The 15642-nt window shown below is 44.9% G+C and overlaps 1 protein-coding gene across 1 annotated transcript; it reads left to right on the forward strand.

Annotated features, from left to right (window-relative positions):
- Nucleotides 1-3681: 3681 nt before the first annotated feature.
- LOC115329275 lies at nt 3682-4335 on the forward strand. Its single transcript, XM_029990828.2, has one exon. The coding sequence runs from the start codon at nt 3682-3684 to the stop codon at nt 4333-4335; it is 654 nt and encodes a 217-aa protein (XP_029846688.2).
- The last annotated feature ends 11307 nt before the right edge of the window (nt 4336-15642 follow it).

Genomic DNA, 15642 nt, shown 5'->3' on the forward strand with positions numbered 1-15642 from the left:
CAATTCAAGAATGGAACGAGCTACTAAATGATGTCGTCGTCAACACAACTGTTGCTAATTTTATATCTGCTGTTGAACTTATACTTAATTGAGTTTCCATTTATAAATATGCATCTTGTTTACATGTTTGTACCCACTCCTACCATGGCTCCTTGAGTGAAGCCCATAGTATTTCCATGTCTGAGGGAGGCCCACAAGGCGCGCGTACCGGGCCGTAGTTGTTTGCTGTGGCATATGGCGGACTAGATAATCTTTTTTTTTTTTTTTTCAAATATGGAGGCAGTTTTGTTTTCTAACGTGATGAAACTAGCGTTTGTGCAGCTTTATTGGAGTTATAATGCACAGGGAGACGTCTCGATCGGCCAGTATAAGAACGCAAGCAGAGTTGGAGGCGCTCGAATGTGAAGACAAGCTTTTTCCAATTCCGCTAAACGCAGACAATAAAAAAAAAAAAAAAGTAGTTTTGAATATTTTGGGACACCGGCATGCACTGCAAAATTATATTTTGTTTACCAGTTTATCGCAGCAGAGCTGAGAGCAGGCACACGATAGAATGCACCTATCCCTGAGCGTAAAGAGTTTCGTAGACAAGGACTGCGTTGCTAGCGGGAGCTCGTGCCGTCGCTTTGAGCATGGATTGGGCACGCGCCCGCAAGGCTCGCAGTCTATAGCGTACGTTCTGCTGAAACTTTTCATTATCTTGAACGAAGAAGTGCATTTCCAGACTCGGCATCACTCGAGTTAGGCAAATAAAAGACACCACAACACATAAAAACTAAGAATTTTCGGTAATTGTTAGCATTACCGATCGTTTTGCCAGGCCAGCCGCGTGGTTTACTTTGTACACATATTAAAAACGTCGATTATAACCTGCGACTGTGCACATACGACGACTGCTATTTACGCTTCTCGTGCACATAACTGCCCATCAAATACACTCACCTGTATCCCGTCAGTTAAAACAGAAAAATAGCGCGTGCTCGGTTGCTTTGCTAGCGCGTTTCTCAACCATCCCATTTATTAGCGAAACCCTTTTTAATCCTTACTCTGTTTCGAGATATTACTTTAACGTCCTTAGGCGCAAGGTACGCCCTTGACTTCACCTGCAAAGTGTTTAAGCTTTGCCGCATACCCGCGGGCGGACCTTACTTCGTGAGTTACAAATGAGGACAGAGCGATCCTTCATCAAAGCCTTCAAACGAAAAGAGCAATTTTTTTATTGTAAATATATGATGTTTTAATAATCACAGAAGACAAATCACACACAAAGATGAAGACAAGAAAATATTTATTGCTACAAGGCAACATATTGCACATTTGTCACCATCTAGATTTGTTTAGGTTAAAATGTCGCTGAAAGTTTGCCCTTCATACAGGTGTTCATACATGGGTAAATTACTTCTAAAATGTAATTTAATTAAAATTACAATTACTTTGCTTCAAAAGTAGTTTAACTACAATTACAATTACTGCCGCGTGAAAAGTAATTAATTGCAATTACAAGTTACTTTTAAAAAGTAATGCGATTACTTTACAATTACTTATTTCTGAGAGCGGCCCGACTTGTGCCTTATAAATTTAAACGAGTCGAACAGAATGCAACATATTTATTTGTTCATTCTTGCCCCAATGTTTGAGGAGGCTTAAGCATCGCTGCATAAATGCCACGTATTGTACTTTCCTTTTATGAATTTTTTTTTTAAATTCATGATAGCTAGAACTTCACAGTTTGAGGCAATGAAGTACTAAGTTCTTATATTTTTAATAAATAATAATAAATTAGTTCAAATGCTGGAAGAGGCCAGATCGCTAAAGAAAAAAAATTGGGTTGACAGACTTTTGTTAACCAGGCAAATAAAAATGCGACAATTAGTCATATAGGAATATTTTATAAGTGTTAATATAAAACTAAAATCCACTCGCGCTAATACGACCGCATTCACATACAAACGTTTCATGTTATTGTAAATTATTTACATTGAGTTAAAATTATAATGGGTCAGAAATATAAAAGAACCGATTCGGGGCTTCCCAATTATCGGTGACAATATTTACAGGTGCAAAGTCAGTCTCCGAAATGCTTATGCAAAGAATATCCGAAGTAAAACCAGCAGGAAATAAACTTGAAAACAAACAAAAACAACAAAGATACAAATGTGGGACAGTACTGGAAGAGGGACGTAAAAAACTGTCCAAAAACACACACAAAAAAACTTCATAGGCAATTAAAATTCCCAACTTCGGTTGAAAGCTGAAGCTCAATTTTTTTTTTCAATATGGTGGCTTTTTTACGCTATTGTTTTCAGCTAGCACCGCAGACGGCGCTACAGGGCGCCGTTCAGGTAGGCTCCAAAGAGGATTGTCTCTTAACCCGCAGTGTAAGCAACAAAACAAGAAACAATGCGACGTTATTTATGTTGTGCGTGTGTGTTTGTGTATCCGTGTGCGAGTGTTTTACAGAGAGCTAGGCTGCTTGTGCGGGCGCTGAGGCTTTCAAAGAGGTTCCGTGGAAGCCGCGAAGTTTTGCAAAAGAAATTGCAATTGTGCCTGAAATTTTGCAATTACTGATATTAGAAAGTAATTAAATTACAATAACAATTCCTTTTAGCCGGAAGTAATTAAATAGAATTACAAATAACCAAGAAAAGTAATTAAATTACAGTAATTCAATTACTATAATCGAATTACTACACAAGTAGGCAGGTGTCCTCGTCGACGTCTGCGTGAAGAAAGCGCCTAATTTTTACTTTCTTTAGGTTTGTAAAAATTTTACCGATCAACCGGTTAAAAGAATTAATCGCGAATAAAGCATTAATTGATTAATCGGTAGGTTCATCGGTTAATTGCCCAGTCATATAAATAGGAAGTTTAGTACCCCTGCCACACAGAAAAGCTCATATATTTTCATGAAATGATATGGGATTTAATCAGCTCGCGGTCTTGAGTGATAATACGAGCGTCGCAAGCTGATTTGTCGGCTCCATAATGTCATTCGATCAAAATGCCATTAATTTTGCCATGTGGTCGGGGTATGATGCAAGAATTCACTGACTGCACGTGATAACATCGCTTAAATGATCGTAAGTGACACTTGTCTAGACGTGTCAGTGTTGACTACGTCTACCTGACTTTTAACTGTGGTCTGTATTGCTGTGTCCAATCACGGCGTGTCTCGCATTTTGTCGAAGTATTTCTGTATAAAATATGCATTCCTACAGCAATAATTGCGTGACACAATGTTTTCGAATTAAAACAATACATTTTTCTATAGGCGTCTGAAGAAACCTTTCAGCGGAGCGGAAAAGAAGACGAGGAGGTTCGGGGACTGGGCCCGAGCGCGAGCTACAATTGCTATCGGGGATTTTCGTTCGGAACTGGGAAGTGTGAGTAACGCAGCTACCGGTGATTAAAGTAGTGTTTTTTCTTGTAGTCATCAACGCTTCGGCTCAATGGTTTCGGCATTTTGGTGTGAGTAACGCGGCTACCGGTGATTAAAGTAGTGTTTTTTCTTGTAGTCATCAACGCTTCGGCTCAATGGTTTTGACATTTTGGTGCCGAAACCCGGGACCTTTGGACTGTACGATGGGCCAGATGAGAAGGTGTCACAAGCGTTGATGTAACGAGGCTACAGGACAAGACACCATCCAGCTCGAGAACGCGAGGGACCATAACGACGCTGCCATGGATAGGCTGAAACAGAAGCGAAAAGCCCTGCGTTCACAGGTAACAAAGCTGCTGACAGAAATCGATACAGCTACCCAAACCGAAGTGCCGATTGAGGAAGAGCTCAACGTCTTACTGACTCGTCTCAACGCGCTACATGGTCAGCTTACCGAAACGGACTCTGCCCTCGAACCATTGTTGCCAGCAAGTGACATCGAACAAGAGTATGCTCGGACCGTCGAGTACAGCGATCGTATCGTCACCTACTCGGCAAGACTGACGTTCAAGGTGCGGACCCTACACGAGAGAGCGAGTACAAGCGGTCAAGAAATCCCAACAAACCACCGCAGTCCCACTTTGTCAGTCAAGGTCAATTTACCAAAACTTGAACTCTTGAAATTCAACGGACAACGTCAACAATGGCAGCCCTTCTGGGAGCACTTCGAGCAGGTCATCCATGGTAACCCAGAACTGTCATCAGCCGAGAAGTTCCACTACCTCAGATCGGCGTTGTCGGGAGAGGCTGCTGCAGCGATTGCCGGATTTCCACCAACGGCCAGCTGTTATGAAGATGCGCGGGAGATCATAAAGTCCCGTTACGGCGACGAGGCGCTGCTAGTAGATGACCACATGATGAAACTAGCAGAACGGCAGCCAGTTCGAACCTCGTAAGACGTCCGAGGACTGCGACGACTACACGATGACCTCCAAGCGCATATAAGAGGACTCAAGTCTCTAGGGGTTAACGAAGATTCTTATTCGACTCTCCTTTGCCCCCTTGTACTTCGGCTGATTTCAGAAGATCTTGTGCTAACCTTCAACAGAAATGTCGTTCGGAAGAAAGAACAGCGTCGCCCGGAAGATGTGGCTGTAAACGCGGCTGGTGAAGGAAACCAACACGTTGTAGAACAGTCCCAGCTAAGGCAACTACTATCACTTATGCAATTTCTGAGAATTGAAGTTGAAAGTAGAGAAAGAACGACAGTCACAAAAAAACCAGAATCAGGAGGCGTAAGAAGTAAAGCAGGAAAAGAGAGTGGAGTAGCATCTCGTGCAGCAAAGCACAATTCAAAACCATGGACAAAAGGAACGGCCGCGACACTTCTACAGAAAAGTGACAAGCAGAGCTGTGTTTTCTGCAAGTCAGCAGACCACGAGACAGAGCTGTGCACAACAACGATAGGTTTTCCCGAGAAGAGGAAGATTTTAACGAGCTCGGGAAGATGCTTTAGGTGCACGAAGAAAAATCACCTGGCCAAACAATGCAGGAAAAACATTTCTTGCTCCAACTGCCAAGGCGACACGCATCAGTCATGTGTGACCCAACGTTCTTGTCATGCTCAAGAGACGACAAAGGCAGACAAGAGGAAAAACTGACTTCTGCTGGTCCAGTGGCCCTACAATCTACGATTAAAGACGGGGTCAACAAAACCGTCCTCCTGCAAACAGCGACAGTGTGGAGCTTGGGGCTGAAACAGCGCATCCTTGTAAGAGTGCTATTCGACGGCGGAAGCCAGAGGTGTTTTGTCACAGAACTACTCTCACGAAAGCTCAGATGCAAGCACCTGGGAAACGAAAGACTGACGGTAGGAGCATTTGGCGACCACACGACAGAACGAACCTTTCGCAGAGTTCTTGTGACTCTTGAAAATCAGAGAGGTGAAGTTTTCCGTTTGGAAGCACTTGAGACAAGCCGTATTTGTGGTCAACGATTGCCCTATCCAAGAGAAGAATTGCGTCGCCAACTGAAAAAAATGGGATACACGGCCGCGGACTTCTGCGAAGCTGAGGGACCCAACGGCGTGGACATACTGATTGGAGGCGATTGCTATTGGAACTTCGTCACTGGCCAAGTTAGGAGACTCGACGGAAAACTTCGAGCAATGGAGACGTCGCTTGGCTGGACCGTACACGGTACAACAGAACTTTCAGCATCTGTCATCAAGAGCTCACAGATGTTCGTTCTCAACGCAACGACAAACAACATGGATGCACCTGAAATAATGCAAAGGTTTTGGAACCTTGAATCGATTGGTATAACCGACGAACCTGATCCAGAGACAGAACCCGTGATCGCGTCTTACAAAGAAACAGTTAAGAAGATCGGTCTTCGGTACGAGGTGGCCCTCCCGTGGAAACCCGTAGTGAACTTAGACGATAACAAACAAGTTGCGGAGAGGAGGCTTCAGCAGCTAACAAGGAAGTTAACTCAGAACCCTAAGTTGATGAGGGACTATGACGTCGCGATCCGGAAGTACACCGAAGGCGGAATGGCAGAAGAAGTGTCAGATGAGCAGACTGGATCTCGGAAGTTCTACATGCCACACCAATCAGTTTGTCGCGAAAGGAGCACCACCACTAAATTGCGAGTGGTATTTGACGCTTCTTCCCATAGCAAAAGCTCGAAGTCGTTGAACGACTGTTTGGAAAGTGGCCCCAATCTGAACCCGGATATTGTCGCGTTGCTTCTGAGCTTCAGAAGACATTGTATCGCGCTAGTGGCCGACATCGAGAAGGCGTTTCTTCAGATAAGTATACAAGAAGATGATCGCGATGCGTTACGCTTCCTGTGGTATAAAAGTACCCCACAGGTCGGAAGACCACTTCCTCCAATTCTCATCTGGAGGATGACGAGAGTTCCTTTTGGAACTACATCGAGCCCAATTTTATTGTCTGCGACAATAAAACATCACCTGGAAACAATGAAGGACGAGTATCCAGACACCGCGGTGCTGCTGCAAGATTCCATTTACGTGGATGACATTCTTACCGGTGCATCCAGCGAAGAAGAAGCCACTAAGATCTTCAAGGAATCGACAGCAATTTTCGAGCAAGCGTCAATGAAGCTGCACAAGTTGGTGTCTAACTCGAAAACGCTTTTAAATCAGGTCGACTCGAATCACCACGAGGAACACCCATTGGGGCAGGTTGCGGGAGTTTTCAAGGTGCTGGGACTAACGTGGAACCCTGCCACAGACCTCAACATTTGCACCAGAGGATGTTCTGAACTTCGTAGAGAAGCACTCAGACACAAAAAGGTTTGTCCTACAGACTACAGCCAGACTCTACGATCCCCTAGGATTCATCGCGCCATTTGTCGTGCGAGCAAAGATCCTATTTCAACAAATCTGGAAACAGAAGATGGAGTGGGACGACTTACTGCCTCTTGACCTGCGCAGTGAATGGCACCGATGGTGTGCGGATCTTCCATTGCTATGTGACGTCATGGTGCCACGTTTCTACAGACGGGGAATAGAGGGAGTGACGATCAGGACAAACCTGCACATCTTTGCCGATGCAAGTCCTCAGGCGTATGGAGCCGTAGCATACGTAACTATGACGAATGATTCCGGCTCCACGACATCCACGATCCTGCTTTGCAAGTCTCGAGTGGCACCTCTAAAAGAACTTTCTGTAGCGAGGCTAGAACTTTTGGCATGTCGTTTGGCAGCCAGACTGAGTGTCTACATTAAGACCAAGCTGCAGAAGAACATCCACGAAGTGCACTTGTGGACCGATGCGAAGATAGCTCTTCATTGGATCCTCGGAGAAACAAACGACTGGAAACAGTTCGTAAGAAATAGAGTCGTTGAAATCCAGCGAAACTCTGATCCTTGCTCTTGGAAACACTGCCCAGACAAAGAGAACCCAGCTGACCTGGTGACCAGAGGAATCACAGCCAGGGAGCTGCTCGACAGTGAAGTATGGTGGAAAGGACCTAGCTGGTTGACAGTACGAGAGCGGTGGCCAGAGAAGTCCGAACCGCAAGAATTCAATATAGAAGAAACAGAGAAGAAAAAGATTGCAGCGTTATACCCACGGCAACAGCAGACCAAACGATGGTTCCAGAAATTGAGCGGTTTAGCACAGCTGTGCGACTTCGGTGAACGATGGCGTGGGTACTCCGCTTTATAATGAAGTCTAAAAGAATTAGCGCTCAAACTGGACCATTAACCGCGGAAGAATTGAACAGAGCCGAAAGATATATAATAAAGAATGTACAACGTAGAGCCTTCGAACAGGAGATAAAGAATCTTCAAGACGGCAAAAAACTACTGCCAGATTCGCTTATCAGAGACATTTCTCTTTTTTTGGATAACGATGAAATACTTCGGGTAGAAGGAAGACTACAGTTCTCCGAAAAATCCTTTGAAGAATGGCATCCCGTTGTGCTGCCAAAAGACGACCACTTTTCGAAGTTGTTGATAACTGAAGCACATCGTAGACTATTACACGCGGGAGTGCGTGACACACTCGTGCAATTGCGGGAGCGATACTGGATCGTGAGAGCTCGTCAAATAATAAAAAAAGAAATCAATAAATGCATCGCATGTCAACGGCTGAACGCCAGACCAATGTCAGAAGTGACGGCGCCCTTGCCCGCAGATCGTGTCACAGAAGCGGAAGCCTTTGAGGTCGTGGGTGTTGACTTTGCGGGACCCGTATGGGTCACAGCGAGGAAAACAAAGAGGAAGGCATATCTCACGTTGTTCACGTGTGCAGTTACTAGGGCAGTACACTTGGAAATGGTACCGGACATGACGGCAGAAACATTCCTGCGTGCGCTCCGACGATTTGTATCAAGAAGAGGCGTGCCAAGGGTGATCTACTCTGATAATGCGTTGGCATTTAAGAGAAGCAAGAAAGACTTAAGCGAGCTTTGGAATGTTCTACGAGATGAAGAAGTGCGGAATTACTTCGCAAACAGCAGGATACGATGGAAGTTCATTGCAGAACGTGTCCGTGGTGGGGCGGATTTTATGAGCATTTGATCAGGTCAGTCAAGAACTCTTTGAAGAAAGCCATCGGACGAAGAGTCCTGACAGAAGAAGAGTTAGTGACTCTCCTCACTGAGGTGGAAGCAATCATCAATTCTCGACCATTGACCTACGCGTACAGTGAAGTGCAAGAGCCTCAGCCACTATCACCGTCGCACTTCACGACAGGGAAAAGACTTACGTCGTTACCAAAACCGTCCGACTCCGACTTGCAAAACGGAGACGCAGAATCGCTGCGAAGGCGCTGGAAACTCTGAGAAGACTTCCTGAAAGAGTTCTGGCAACGATGGTCAAAGGAGTACCTAACAGAACTCCGATCATTGTACAAGACAAGGAGGTCAAACCGACATCTCAAAGTTGGGGACCTGGTTATTCTTCACGAAAGCCAGCAACCACGCCAGCTCTGGAAGATGGGAGTTGTGAAAACATTGTTTTCCGGAAGAGACGGAAGAGTACGAGTCTGCGAGATCCGACTTCCCGCTGGTGCGGTTGTAAAACGACCAATACAACTTGTGTACGGGCTAGAAAGAAGTTAAAAATGAACTTTGTTCCCTTTTGGGGGGGTGGATGTAGAAACCCTTCAGCGGAGTGGAAAAGAAGACGAGGAGGTTCGGGGACTGGGCCCGAGCGCGAGCTACAATTGCTATCGGGGATTTTCGTTCGGAACTGGGAAGTGTGAGTAACGCAGCTACCGGTGATTAAGGTTCAACCCCACCGAGCATGACGTTTTGATGCTTTTCCGACGGCTTATAACTTTCTTTCTATGTATCTTACAATTATAAAGTTAGTGTCAAATTAAAGAGCAGTTTCTCAACAATGCTTTAATGTCTTGATATCACGATTATTTTTAGTTGTTAGTTAATTATTTGGCTTTTAATAGACCACAGTCTCTAATATTGAAAAAATTATTTCTCGAGTTATAACGTTCCATCGTCCACCATATCTTACATGAGCGTTCGGTTAGATGTGATAAAATAAAAAAGCAAGCAACGAACTGTACAGATAATGTATATTTTAAAATAAAAAATGAAGTTTAAAATTGCAATATTTTATGGCGCTATAAAAACGGAATCACGTCAACTAATCAAAATAACGAGACATTAAAATATGAAGCATCCTTCGATATTACATTTTCAAAAACTTCCATATCGATATGTTACACGTTAAGAATGTTATAAGACCTCAAACTTTTCCCATTCAGTTACGGCGAATTGTAGTTTCTTAATATAAAATACAGATGGCGACACGTGTTCAAGAACAGCTTGATGTGCATTTTCCGTCGTGTGCCGCTTGGAACGCCACGTGAAAGACAGACAAAGCGCCAGATGTCAGGGTGTCAGATGCCTGGATGCCCGCAGTGAGCGAGCCAGAGATGTGAGAACAACAAGCGGGAGGCTGCGGGTGCACCACAGCTACTTTTGCGCGCGTTCTACTGTGCGTCGGTACACATGCCCGACGCGATCCCAATGAAATGGGCGCCATGAAATGCATTCTGCCATTTCAGATTCCGCCACGTATACGAAAACATTTTATTGGTTTTATCACTTGCATAAATCATTTACGATATCAAACTATGCTTGTTCGACTATATTTTGTTTCAAAAACTACCTCGGTGGCTCTTAAGTGGCAATGACATTAAAACGTCTTAGCTCCTCTCAGCCAACGCACTGGCTTATGAATCTATATTTGTCGGGTTTAAATATCGGCCGAGGTGCCCGCAATCCGACGGAGGCCATTCTGTGATTTCGGTTGCACGTCAAGAGATCTACGGTTAGTTAAAATAAACCCGCAATAATTTTTTTTTTTATTTGGGCGTGTTAAGTGCTTTTTGTTGGTTTGGCTTGTGAAACCCTAAGATCTGAATATTTGCTTTGCTTTACCTTAGTTCGGAGCGCAACCAACACTACGGGCTGATGAAGCCACTGAAGCAGCACCAAGAGCGCGAAGTTAAGCTGTTCGTTCTCTTTCTGTGCCTATGCGGTCGGGCTAAACTAGATCCACTAAATAAGCTACGCTTCATACAGATATGGATGCTTAAAATGATGGTTGTCAGTTATCTGAAGCTTTATCTGAAATCACAGGAAACGCTTTTCCGTCCTCCACAAATGTTGAAACAGTTGGCGACAAAGCAAAGCAATATTACGTGAGCTTCCTGACACCGAAGCTATTGCTGAGGAAGTCGCACTTTTGAATCATGACGACGGGCAATTGCATTTGATTTGTTACTAAACACCAACATGCCGGCGCCCAAAATAATATCGGGGGAAAAATTGCCGATACTCTAAGTGTAGCTCATTTGGTCTAGCTCACAGGATAAATCAAGTGCGTTGGGGGATCGTTGGCCGAGTGTGTTGTGGCCACTGTTGTGGCACCGCAGATCAGAGCACGTGGAGAAATGCTCGAGTGCGAGCTCCGTTCAAAGCACGGAGCTCCCGCTGCAGAGCGTGCAGGGACTAAATCCCCTCGAGGTATTTGCGTTGGTCTTTCAAATAACCTCGAAGGGGCCAGTGCACGAGGCCCGTGTCTCGACCGGGCCTTGGACACAAATGGCGACGCAGCACTAATACATTCGAGTTGCCCGTGTGGCACGCGTGCCACACGGGCAACTCAAATGTCATTTACAAGTTATGACATTCATGTGATCAACGAATCGGCTCGCGATCTGTCGCGCGTGGAACGCTCCACGCTCGGAGTGTCGCGCGCTGATTGTCCGATCCTTCAAATGTCATCGTTGTAAATGGAATTCGAGTTGCCCGTGGTGGCATGTGCACCGTGGGCACGGGTATATAATGACTGGCCCTTGAAAGGCGAACGGCGGCGGAGCGCCCACTCGTGGCACGTGTCTTGCGCGTTTTCACAATAATGGTTGGCGGTACTTGTAAAAAACGCCTTTATCAAGGGGCTTTAGCAGGGTCCCTGGGTTCAGTCGCCCATCTGCATCCTACCGTCGTGCGATCGTGTATCACATATACTGCGTAATGCACGTTAAAGACCCCGAGCTAACGGTTGCACTGCACTTTTTATAACCGTCATCGGGTAACAATGTCGTCCTACGAAATTGCTTTTTTTTTTTTAAACTAACGACTAATTTTGAATGCGCCGTTACATCGCATTTTTAATGTGTGTTCGCGTTCTTTTTTATTTTTATTTTTTTGTCTACATCTTTGATTACGTGGCACTTACTTATAATGAAACAGACTATTGGGGAGGAGATCGAACCTTCACGCCTCTAGCGGCACGCTTCAGCTGTGGGGGCAACAAACCGAATTTTTTTGTTTGTTTTTGATGAGCGATATCGAAGATGACGATTCGAAGGCCAGCATTGGTCAGAGCGAAGCGCTCGTGTCCAGGCCTTGCATGACGAGGTTCAATTTCTTTGTTATGCTGTGTTAGTAAACACCGGGCTGTGGGGACAACAACCTCGATAAAGCGCCCCCTATAGTTCGATCTCCTGCCCAATAGTTGTCAGACTTCTGGAAAAATATTATACAACTAAGAAAATGGCACGTGAACGTAAAAGAAAAAAAAAGGAAAACGCATAGGCGCACCTAATAAAAATAATTAAAATAATATAATTGATTATAATCGTGTGTTTAAAGGTTTGAGCGCCCCAAACGCTATAAAAGCGAGCTCGGTGCTTTGGATGGTGCGCTTGTTTCAGTGGGGGATCGTTGAGCGCACCAAACGACATAAAAGCGAGCTCGGTGCTTTGGATGGTGCGCTTGTTCCAGTGGGGGATCGTTGAGCGCACCAAACGACATAAAAGCGAGCTCGGTGCTTTGGATGGTGCGCTTGTTCCAGTGGGGGATCGTTGAGCGCACCAAACGACATAAAAGCGAGCTCGGTGCTTTGGATGGTGCGCTTGTTCCAGTGGGGGATCGTTGAGCGCACCAAACGACATAAAAGCGAGCTCGGTGCTTTGGATGGTGCGCTTGTTCCAGTGGGGGATCGTTGAGCGCACCAAACGACATAAAAGCGAGCTCGGTGCTTTGGATGGTGCGCTTGTTCCAGTGGGGGATCGTTGAGCGCACCAAACGACATAAAAGCGAGCTCGGTGCTTTGGATGGTGCGCTTGTTCACTGGAAGTGTGGTTCAGGACAGTATGCTCGCACTTGTATGTTCCGCTTCGCTCGCAGGATAAAACCAAATACTTTATTGGTAATGTATTTAGTGAGACAAAGCTTACCTTCTGTATATGTGCAATGCCCTCAGTTTTCGCGTGATTACACGCTTGTTTATCATTATTGTTTTCGTTTCCCACAGCGATTCAGTTCGTGCTCTTTTGTGTGCTACATGAATTATTAGAGACCAAGGTAACCCAAGAGCACTCTTTTTCGCGGATTCTAAAAAAAAAAACAAAAAAACTATGCAACTTGTTACGTGTGCCACAACCAATAGAAAGTATTATAAGCTTCACATATGACCGCTTGCCTGACTAAACATTGTTGTTTGTCAAGAACAATTGCGATCGTATGAAATCACGTGGGAAAAACTCGTTCTAAACACGCGACCGTTGGCATGCAGTGAATACTCATAACCGGCGCCGAGATGATTGGTGGCCGTCAGCAGGAGGAGTTTTTCTACCAACCAGAGTTAGAATGTTTCCTTCTTTCTGTTGTAAGAAATCAGGAGATAACTTACACCAAATCTGAGGGTAATAAATTACTATGAGCATTCAAACACAATGGCCTGAGCAGTATATCTGTACAAGCTTTAGCTTTTGATGCACCCTTAACTTTCGACACGCTCAACGCCGGTGTGAAACTTAGGGCTGTTTCATTCTTAATCAGCGTACCATGTGCGTGCTTACACTATATTTTATACAACGTCAAAGCATACCCGTTTGCATCGTTTTCATTTTTGCACACCACTACTTGCGCGCCTGAATCACCAAATTAAGATTGGCACAGGATGTCACAAAAACAATTTACAGGGTTTTTTTTTACCGCAAAAATAAACTACGCATTTCCTAACGTTCATTCTCCGCCCAAAGGTAGCGCTAGGTCACAACCAGATGCCAAAGTTTCATCCCGAACGGACACCTTATTCAAAAGTTATGTGATTTTCTGAAAATTCCCATGGAAAAAAATGGAGCACATTTTTGCCTAATTTTCGTTTCTGGTGCCATAGAGCCCCATTTATTCAAAAATTCTGTCGGCCGCTATTTTCCCATGGGACTTTTCAGAAAATCACTTATAATTTTTGAAGAAGGTATGGTATTGGGGTGAAACTTTGACATCTGGTTGTACCTCTAGCGCTACCCATGGGCGGAGAATGAGCGTTCGGCGATGCCTAGTTTATTCTTGCGGTAAAAAGAAACCCTGTATTTTTTTCTTTTTTGACACCCTGCAAGTTGCTTAAACTATGTGCAAAAGCTATCAACTTACCCAGAATCTTTGCGTGGTCAGTCATTGCATTTATCACCGAATTCGTATTAAAATAATTATTCTTTATTGCTGTGAGTTTATTTTTAACCTCGGCATTTTTTTATTATGACCCCCGCACCAATCCTACTTTGGGTTTACAAAACTCAACATCTAAACCTGTGTGTCATTTTTTGTGTTTTCCAGTCTCGTGGTTCGGGTCAAAATAAACACCCCGCTACCTAAATGAGACACCTGACCGCCCAAAAAATAGTCCTTTCTTTTAGGTAGTTAATTCCTCAAACTAGAATTTTCGAAACCAGACTATGACGTCATCATGTTTTTCTGGAAATCCACAAAGATCCAAACACATGCACGATAAAAGGGCCCGCCCGTCATTGCCGCCCGCAGAGCCGAGAAAGCAACGCTCGGTCACGGACTTCTGAAAGATTCGCGTTCATTCTTGCACCAGACGGAACTTTCGCCCTGCTTTCTTGTCCTCGAAAGCGCCAGTTCATCCTCGCCCCGAACGCGCGACGCAAGAGTGACCTATCAAGAGTGACGTGACGCACTCTAGATAAGCAGCTGCCAGCGACCTTGTCGAGTCAGTCTCGCTCTCGCTCTTTGTTACGCTGCCGAATCGCCGCCTGCTTTTCTGCTGCCTCGACGCTCTTTGTTTACTTTTCTTTTGTTTGGAACAAGTTCGCCGATTAAACCTTTATTTTTCAGTTCACTGTTCGTCCTCTCGTCACCTTCATTCGTATCAGTATAAATCTGATCACATTGTAATATGTGTCATTGGCCTCTGAAATCTCCGATAACGGCGCACAGGCAATTTTATATTTTTCAACGCGTTGGCAGTTTTGTTGTGTATGTGTCTCGCCATTTTGCTCAGGACGATTTTCGCGTTTTGTTCTGCCTACATTTGCTGGAGACGTGAGCTCGGAGCGTGGCAAATGGCCCCCTTGCACGAGAACTGGCGCAGCCATGCGCGTTCCAAAGGAAGCTCGTGCAGAGAAAACCAAGCAAGGGACCAGGGATGTCAAATTCTGGATATAGAAGAATATCCAACTGTATCGAAGCGCCACCACACACGATTTCTCGCACTGATGTACAGGCCTGGAAGGCGACCCACCGCCATCTGTTGGTTCAGAATCACACTAACCAGGGGTGGGGTTGCACCTTAAAGTAGTGTTTTTTCTTGTAATCATCAACGCTTCGGCTCAATGGTTTCGACAGCGTCTTATACGGATACCTCGTGCAGTTTCGTACCGATTATTTAGCGATGTAATGCTTTGCCCGTGTAATCAAATGTTCTCTAGACCCGTCGCTATGTGCTGTTTTCATTTTAGCTAATAAGACACGTGTATGACACGTACATAAAAAATGTACGTTCCATGTTTGTGAGAGAGTGCCCCTGGAATTTGTAAACTCGGCTAAATCGATTACTTTTCCCCCTTCCCCCTTCCCCCATCTAATGTTGTTTATTTTTGTGCTATAAGTGTGATGGTGGAAAAAACCTTTGTATGTACATGCTGTCCTCTTTCGCTGCTGTGGGGAGGCAGAGGCTCGTCAAGCAACAACTGAGTTGCTTTTTTCTGTCTCGCCTCTCCAAACGGAGAGAAATAAAGAGTTTGAGTTTGAGTTTGAGTTATGTGATTAAAAGCGCGTTACGACGGTCGATCTACGAGCGTTGCCTTCGCTTCGACGTGCGCCCCCGATGGTTTTCCTTTGCGAGGTCACGAGAAAAGCGTTCCGGCCATAGTTTCTAGAAGGTGTTAGCCCGATCCAATTGAAGCGAGGGGAAAGAAAACTTCTTAGAGGGAAAGGGCATGGGC

Source organism: Ixodes scapularis, unplaced genomic scaffold, assembly GCF_016920785.2.
Source record: "Ixodes scapularis isolate PalLabHiFi unplaced genomic scaffold, ASM1692078v2 PGA_scaffold2__306_contigs__length_199485367, whole genome shotgun sequence".
NCBI classification, from domain to species: domain Eukaryota; kingdom Metazoa; phylum Arthropoda; class Arachnida; order Ixodida; family Ixodidae; genus Ixodes; species Ixodes scapularis.

Bases quoted from the DNA above. Each gene is read 5' to 3' on its own strand.
- LOC115329275 (XM_029990828.2), top strand. From the start codon at position 3,682: ATGGATAGGCTGAAACAGAAGCGAAAAGCCCTGCGTTCACAGGTAACA.